Consider the following 9,544-nt stretch of genomic DNA (forward strand, 5'->3'; position numbering starts at 1 on the left):
AAGTTCAAAGCTGATTTGACGCTTGAGCTTTAAGTAGCCGCTATTCAAACTTTTTCGTTGGCAGATACCAGAACTTAACAAAAACTATTAAGTGTTATATCTTGGTTGTTTATGTTCGTTTGATTTTTCAATGAATGAGAACGTAAGATGCAAGTTCAAACCACCTCTTTTAGTGTTGTCCCAATTCAGAAATATTACAATCAGTCAGCTATTTTTTTTCAAATGATAAACGTTTAAAGAAATGTTTAAACTAATATTAGCTAGATTATAAAGACATTGGTTTTTAAGTTATCATTTAAGTTTGGTGCATTTGTTAATCTCTATTTTTAATGTTGTCAAATTTCCTTGTTGTACGTAAAACTGATCTTTACGGCTATTACAGTTTAATTGTAATTTCTATATTTAACACATTTACGTTAATTCAGATATAAGTGTATATCCAAGAAAATCGTAGAAGCTAAATTTAGAAACTGGAAAATATGTATTTCTATTACTCATGCAATTTCTGTTTAGGTTCAGATTTCGTAAATTTTTTGTCGAGATAAAACTCAGCCCACAAAAAGGAAATATTACTTTAAGTTTGTGCAATTGTAATTGACAATGAATCAAATGTACAATTGGTTGTATATTTCAACGGATATTGATTCACATTTTTAATGGGAGGACATTTTAGAGAAGCACTTCAAATGGAAAGGTAAATGATATCAAATATTTACAAGTTTTGTTAAAAATTTGAAACATAAAAATATCAGCTAAATTTATGCGAACAAGCCTTTCAAATGCACTTATAATAATATTTTTATTGTCATATAAACAAGTTAAAATGTTTGTGACAAAAACATACATACATACATATATATATATATTCTGCTTGGTATTAAATTGATAGTTAAGATCCATTTTGTTACATCTGGTGATTCGTTTATTTGGCCATCGCCACGACAGTCAGCAGTGTTTAAGAACATCCGTTGTTCGACCTGCTAGTCAAATGCGTTTTGTTAAAATATACTTTTTCACTTTTTTGGTCTTTGGAAAATGTTGTTTGTGCTGTATTTAGACCACAATAAATAAATTATATAAACGCCTAAAAAGTGTACAAAACAACACCAATATTAAAAAAAGGAAACAATAAATGTAAGTATCTATAAATATTTCGGATAACAGATATCCTTCATCAATATGATTATCATGTAAAATGAATCATGTCAATCTACTCTTAACTGTTAACAATCTTGAAATTTATACAATTAAAACCGAACACAACAACGCTTGTACAATTCTAGAATTTAAAAAATGACGTAGGTTATATAGGTATTTACAACAAACTGCATAGATCTGCTTCTAATAAAAATAGTAATGTGCGATATGAACTGGTACATTTCTAAAATTTCAAAGGTGACGACAGTTAAGATATTACAACAAAGACTGCGTACAAATACATTCCCAATGAACAGCACTGACCGATTTGAGCTGGTATAATATTTCAAATTTGACGACGGTAAAGTAATTACAACAGAGGCTGCGTATTTAAATATCCCAAATAAATAGCAGTTTCATAATGATAAAAAAAAAATAATAATAATTTTGACAAAGGTTAAGTAATTGAACATGGCTGCGTACTTATGCCTCCCAAATGACTAGTACCCTGCGATTTAAACTGGTATAATTCTGGATTTTAGAGTTGACAAAGGTAAAGGAATAGCAACAGAGACTGCGTAGTAATATGTAATATAACCCAAATGAAAAGCACTGGGCGAATTAGAACTACACCTTTTCATTGATCACATTTGGTGCCAAAGTTTCTAGTTTTTTTATCCAAAATCTTTCCCGAGTGAGTCTGTCCTCCCTTGACCAAACAGTGTTGTGGTCGATGATTGTAATGGTCAGTCGATTGAGATCTGCCTTAGTGTGGCCAGGGGATCTCAAATGTCGACTGAGAGGAAGGTCTGGCTTGCATTCATAGTCGCTACGATGGCCGTTCATTCGTTTGTGAAATGGCTGTTCTGACTCGCCAACATACTGTTTACCACATTTACACTGTAGAAGATACACAGCATTTGTAGTCTTGCAATTAACATTGCAAAATATGGTGTATTCTGTACCAGTGGAGTGACTTTTAAAAGTCTGGGTATTTGTTTTGATTTTGTTTGCAAGTCAGACATCGTTTGTTTCCGCATCCCTTGCAAGAGCCCACAGACGAAGAGCCTGATTTAGAGGATAAATCAGCTCTCACCAGCAAGTCTTTAAGGCTTTTGTGCCTACGGAAAGCCAGGACAGGTGGCTCGGGAAAGATAGTTTAGGATGTTTTTCGATTTCTTTCCAATTTTCGCGGACTAGGTGTGATAACTTGTCAAATTTGGATGGTAAGTCAGCACAAACGGCACTCTTTTGTTGACCTTTTTGTCTTTATATTGTAAAAGTTCATCTTGGCTGATGTTGTTAGCACGAGAGAAACCTTTATCAATGTCTTTTCTTTTGTAGCCCCGATTTTTTAGGTGACCGCGAAGTTCTTGTAGTCACCTTTTTGCAGTATCATTGGTGGAGCAAATCCATTTTATTCGTATGGCCTGGCTGTAGGGAATGCTCTTGGTGCAATGTTTAGGATGACAACTCAAAGGAGAAAGATATTGATGTTTGTCTGTGGGCTTGCAATACAGATCTGCAAATATGATTCCATCCTTCACTTGCGTAGTAGTGTCAAGAAATGTGATCTAAGAGTCAGAGATTTCATAAGTGAATTTTATTGTGGGATGAACATCGTTAGCATGTTGAATGAACACATTGAGTTCTTGTTCAGTATTATCCCACTTCATGTCAATATCGTCGATAAATCGGAACCAAGAGAGAGGTTGATAAGGAAAAGAATTGAGAATTTGCTGTTCTAATTTCCCCATAAAAATATTGGCATAAGACGGGCCATCTTTGTTCCCATTGCTGTTCCATTAACTTGGAGAAAGTGTTCACCATTGAATGTGAAGTTATTGCATTTCAATACCAAAGTTAGAAGCTATATATATTATATATTTATAAATAAGTCTAAATTGAAAACAACGTTCAAACCTATGATTGCGTTGGATAAAAACCGCAATTTTTATACGTGTGCATGCAAAACAAATTTCTTGGTAGAGGGATCCAAATACAGCACAAACAACATTTTCCAAAAGACCAAAAAAGTGAAAAAAGTATATTTAAACAAAACGCATTTGACTAACAGGTCGAACAACGGATGTTCTTAAACCCATATATTTATTATATACTTAGTAGTACATACAAATAAATTGTATGTGTAATACGATCAATGACAATCGTGCTGTATCAGCCATCTGTGATAATATCGATATCAGTCACGGTTGCAAAAGCTTTATCACACCCTAAGTTGTATGACATCACGTCATCGATATCAGTCACGTTTGCAAAGGCTTTATCAAACCCTTAATCTGTATTACGTCACATCAAGTGAAAAAAAAACCCATCTTCTTGAGGTATATAATAAAGTTTATAGGATATGGCCTTTTCAATAGCACACACCGTATCAACCGTCAACCAATATAATCCCTCGAGCAGAGCTATTGGAATTGTATTGGTGTCTCGGGTTGATACGGATGTGACATTGAAAAAGCCATATAATATTCTCTCTCTCTCTCTCTCTCTCTCTCTCTCGGTATATAAATATATACATGCCTTATATATCATGTATTGTGTTAAAACTCTAGATTCTACTGACGAGGAAAGGTAACACTAGGCCACCGAAAGCTGAATTTTCCGTTCAGTCTAGGTGGCCGAGTGGTCTAGAGAGCTGGACATAGTGCAGGCGGTGTTGTCTCGATATCCCAATACTAGTAGCAGGAGTTCGAATCCCGGCGAGGGAAGAACAAAAATTTGCTTCCGCAAATTTGCAGATTTAACATTGTTGTGCTGATATTTAGAATAATTATGAATATAATATGTGTTTTCAGTCGTGTATCTATCACCTTCACTGGTGATCCAATGGATGGATCTGTCCTACAGTTGTCACTTGTTTAGACGTACTTCTGTGACTGCATCATACGATCCTTTAGTACAGATAACTTAGCTAATCTGCAATCAATTCCATCTGCATGCCTAATATTTCATGTACTGTGTTACAACTCTAGATTCTACTGACGAGGAATGGTAACACTAGGCCACCGAAAGCTGAATTTTTAGTTCAGTCTAGGTGGCCAAGTGGTCTAGAGCGCTGGACACAGTGCAGGCGGTGTTGTCTCGATATCTCAATAGCATGAGTTCGAATCCCGGCGAAGGAAGAACAAAAATTTGCTTCCGCAAATTTGCAGATTTAACATTGTTGATATTCAGAGTAATTATAAACAAGTCTAAATTGAAAACAACGTTCAAACCTATGATTGCGTTGGATAAAAACCGCAATTTTTATACGTGTGCATGCAAAACAAATTTCTTGGTAGAGGGGTCTAAATACAGCACAAACAACATTTTCCAAAAGACCAAAAAAGTGAAAAAGTATATTTTAACAAAACGCATTTGACTAGCAGGTCGAACAACGGATGTTCTTAAACCCTGCTGACTGCCATGGCGATTGACAAATAAACGGATCACCAGATGTAACAAAATGGATCTTAATTATAAATTTAATACCAAATAGAAAACAATAAACTTGCGGAAAAGATGGTATACCGCAAATATGAGATGCAAAAAGGATTTGTACACCATATCCGGATTTCGACAATTAATGTCTCTTCAGTGATGTTAGGAATCGAAACGGTATTTGGAAGGCCAGTTAATTTACCTCAATTTAGGATTGACTCTTGAATTTTGAAGAGTCGAAAATATATATATATTTATATAACATATCAATGAAATATAAATCGAACATGAATAATCAATGCAGTCAAGAAATATATACATATAAAAAACAAGAAAAATTAAGCTGCTGCTGTCCTCAGTTCTAATGCCTGTTCCAAAAAATAGCCGATTAGTTTCACATGTTCTATTGATATATGGTTTAATAATTAAATATTTTTTTGGTCTTTTGGTAGTGACATGAATTCGTCTTATCATTTTAATTTTTGAAATAGATCCAATTTCAATTTATTATTTATACTACACTCCAAGAGGAAATGTTCCTCGTTTTCAAGAACATTGCATAGTTTGCAAAGTCTATCTTCTCGAGGGATTTTCAAATACCTACCCATTTCAAGAGTGTGGTCACTTATACGGCGTTTGGTGAAACACTTTCTTATAATAAAATCGTGGTACCATAAGTAAAATTCCTTATCTTGACCAAGTTTTATGTTTTTGTATAAAAAAAACTTTACTTTTTTCATCATAACTATTAAATTTATTTTTAATTAAATTATATAATTGTCTTCTATGTCTTTCTTGATAAGAATCTTGGGTGGTATTGATTTCTTTTCAAGCATTACCCATAAACGCGTTTCCGCTGATTTCCAAAAGGGTTCTTTTAATGTATAATATTTGTTGTTGACAAGCAAAATTGCCAGTTTAGCCTTTTTTTTCTCTCTTTTATCTACACTAAAGAATGACGAGGAATCTATCCCTTTAAAGTTTAAATGGCTGGATGTTCTCTATGTTTGAATATTTTTTTAAATTAATTGGTTGTATGCTAATCATCATCTATTGATTATATTGAAACTAAAAAAAGCGGGTTACTCTAAAGACACTTTTTTTTAATATTTAAGACCGTATGTTAACCTATAGATGGCGTTTTTGTACCGTTGGGTCGCATTTCCATTGACGTTTAACATGTATCTCATGATGCTCAAGTTATTCATATTAGTAATATTGTCTTAAACAACATTGTTGTCTAATTTTTTTGAAAAAAAACCCCACATTTTCTTAAATTTTAGTAATTGGCTCTCGTCCTGATATTGTCGTTTCGCACCGATTCAATGCTAGTCAATCAATCAATCAATCAACTAATCAATCAATCAATCAATCAATTTCCCAAAATATATACTCAGTTCTATTACAGTAATAAATAAATTAAATAGTATTTAGTAAATATGTAATTATGAAATAATGAATGAATTGCAGCGATTCGATAAATACGAATTTACCTAATCTAGTAATGGCAACTCTGTATAATTTGGATAAAACATAGAAAGTCAAAAACTAAAAATCTTTGTTTTTTTCTCTCTCTCTCTCTCAAAACAATGAGAACTTTTATTCATCACTTTTTGATGTCTAATAAAATAAGGAAAATGTATAATCATAAAAATTGTGTCTACTTTTAGAAAGAACACTTACTTCTAAAATATGGAAGAAACTGCTGCCACGTGTCCAATATGTTATGACTGTCTCACATTTCCAAAAATATTGGATTGCAGACATACATTTTGTTTTAAATGCTTGAAAGATTATGGAGATGAAGTATTATCTAGGAATCAAAAACTGTCTTGTCCGTTATGTCGAACTAAATTTAATATTCCAAAAGGAGGATTAAGTCAGTTTTTAACAAATTATTTTGTGTCAATTTGTAAACCAGAAAAATATTGCAAGAATTGCCAAATGTCTGAAGTCATTTACATATGTTGTGGTATCTGTGGACTACTCTTATGTAAAAAGTGTTTCAAAACACATAGGCATTTCGACCGTTCTACTGATGAGTCATCGGATGAAGAAGAGGAAGACAGACATCAATCCAGAATGCCATTACAAATTCAATTCGCAAACAAACAACATAATATTCAAACGAATATAAATTGCAAACTTCATACACAATTCGTTGTTGAGATACCTGTTGATAATGAAGATCACCACGTTATTTCTTGTCTATCTCCTTCAAAGAACGGGGGCATGTATGTTTTGTCGTATGATGCACCATTAATTATGAAATATGACCACAATGGATATATGATAGATGGAATTAGAATACCAGATAAACATAAATGCTATGCTATTATTGAAATTTGTGATGAGAGTTTATTAGCGGTATTTCCCGATGAGAAACTGATTTTAAAGTATGCCTTCGGTGGTTGGTCACATTTCTTGACATGCATTGATTTCTGTCCAATTGATTTGGTTGAATTATCAAACGGGAAAATATTGGCATGCGGTCCAGATATATGGAATCCGATTTACAAAAGAAACATTTCCAGGAGAGGACACGTGCATGTTTATTCCATGCATGGAGAACTGCTTTTAAAATTGAATGAAATTTCAAGAGAATGCAATACGCTCGAATTTCCACACAAAATTGCTTATAATAAGAAAGCGGGAACAATTGCTGTTTTAGACCTGGAAACTCATTCTATTACAATTTTAAAAGTTTCAGATGGAAATTGTATAATACATAAAGCTAATATTAGTATGGTTACAATGTCAGTTCCATTTCTTGAAATAGAACATCAAATTAATTTTCGACCTACTGGCATTTGCAGTACCGATACTGGACAGTTCATTGTTTCTACTCCAGAAGGGTGTCTTCATGTGATAGACGAATTCGGACATTTGCGTTGTATAGGTTTTACGAATTGTGAAGACAAATTTGGGCGATACAAACCAAACATAGCGCTCGATAAGAATGGTGTACTTTGGTGCAGTGACTCACAGTTCGGTACTTTAAAAACTTTCAAAATTACCAAATATCACAATTTCTTCAACAGCAGCAATTATAGTTGAGCAGTACTCGTATTTCAAAATAACTGATTAATATCACAATTATAGACACTTTTTTATTTAATATTCCAAAAGGAGGATTAAATATTTCATAATTTGGCTTGTTTAAGTAAGAACATTTTTCATGATCTTACAACAATTTGATTTATAAAAATGTTTTCGTCTGTGCCCCCCAGGAGACATATTTTGAAGTATTGAGCGTTTACTACTAGAAATGTATGAATATATGTAAAGAATAAAAACCATACACATTTGTTAGATATTGCAATACTTATAGTTCTTTAAAAACTGAAAACGAAATTAAAAATATCTATAAATAAAAGGATCGGGTATACACCAAAGATACAACAACCAAACAACACAAAAACGCAAAACTTTACAATAAGCAACCATTGTCGTTGCCTTAGATAAAGCTACTTGTTTCTAGTGAACAACACATCCTTCTTGTCCAAAATAAACTTCTGGTTTACAAAAAAACTTCCTCACAGTTGAGTTGAGATTAAATTACTTGCTAATGCAAATGAAAGCATTCACGACGTAATTAAAGCATATAATGCAATCACTTACAACAGCAGTTAATCTTAAGTTACTGTTTCAGATTATGTATTCGTACGAATAGATATTGATAGTTGTAATCAAAATAAACAAAAATTCCTAAAGGTTTCCGCGGAACCCTGTGTCTCGCCTACGATTGCAGCTGTCAGTGTAAAAAAGTAATGTTGACTTAAAAAGTAAGTCCGTTTATCAGTAAAATACAGAATTAAAAAAAAAAATCAAACTTTCTCTTTAGATGCTATTTCTTGGTCTTGAACATTAGCTTCTGTCCAAGTTTCATAACAATCCATGAAGGTTAACAAACTTATCATGTCAACAAAATTTAATCCATGACTGTCTGTAAATGTTAAATGTATCAGAAAAATACTGAAAATGAAAATATATTTTCAAAAGTTTGCTTCAGACATTATCTCTTAATCATAAAACAGTTTCATAAAATTCTATGAAGGTTTGACGAGGTATTTGATGTGTAACAAACTTTAACCCCAGAATACATCTACTTGTTATATGTAAAAAAAAAAGTCATCAGTGAAATACGGAAAATGAAAATAAATATTTTCAAAATTTTGCTCTCGATACTGTATTTTGGTCATAAACAAGCTTCTTGCCAAATTTCATTAAATTCCATGAAGGTTTGACAAAGTTATTGATGACTGAAAAACTTCCTTTAACCTCAGACTGAATATGAATGTTAACTGTAAAAAGGGTAAGTCCATTTATCAGTAGAATACGGAAAAATGAAAATAAATATTTTAAAAATTTTGCTCTGGATACTGTATTTTGGTCATAAACAAGTTCCTGATCAAAAATTCCATGAAGGTTTGACAAAGTTATTGATGTCTAAAAAAACTTTAACCACAGACTGAACCTAAATGTTGCTGCCGCCGACGCCGACGACGGAATCTAAGATCGCTATGTCTCGCTTTCGTCGCAGGCTCGACAAAAATGTTAAAATGAAATGCAAATGATCAAATAAATAAAAGAAAGCAGCAAGTTTAACTTGGGAATTTGATTATTGTTGTTATCTAGGATTTTCTTTCCATATTCGTGAAAATGCGTGATTTACCAGTGTATTCTTGCAACAACATATTAATTATTGCTTATTGATGATTGCTTTCAAAACGTTAAGCATCAAAAAATTATTGAATATTTACAATGCTAATAGTTTTTAGCACTTTGATGCTAATAGTTTTAGCACTATATATAAAAGTTTGGATAAGAAACACCTGAACCAGAAACGGGGTTCGACCGTAATTGGAAGAGTAAGGTAAGTTCGATGAGTTTAGTTGTATTGTAGCACCCACAATGTAATTACTCTTTTACTGCATTTACCAAGAAACACGAATGGAAATAT

The 9,544-nt window shown here is 32.7% G+C and overlaps 1 protein-coding gene across 1 annotated transcript; it reads left to right on the top strand.

Annotated features, from left to right (window-relative positions):
• Positions 1–360: 360 nt before the first annotated feature.
• On the top strand, positions 361–7,876 carry LOC127728244 (uncharacterized). Its single transcript, XM_052235515.1, has 2 exons — positions 361–694; positions 6,252–7,876. The coding sequence occupies exon 2, from the start codon at positions 6,274–6,276 to the stop codon at positions 7,636–7,638; it is 1,365 nt and encodes a 454-aa protein (XP_052091475.1). The 5' UTR covers positions 361–694; positions 6,252–6,273; the 3' UTR covers positions 7,639–7,876.
• The last annotated feature ends 1,668 nt before the right edge of the window (positions 7,877–9,544 follow it).

The sequence above is a fragment of the Mytilus californianus genome, unplaced genomic scaffold, assembly GCF_021869535.1.
Source record: "Mytilus californianus isolate M0D057914Y unplaced genomic scaffold, xbMytCali1.0.p SCAF_2, whole genome shotgun sequence".
Lineage (NCBI taxonomy): Eukaryota > Metazoa > Mollusca > Bivalvia > Mytilida > Mytilidae > Mytilus > Mytilus californianus.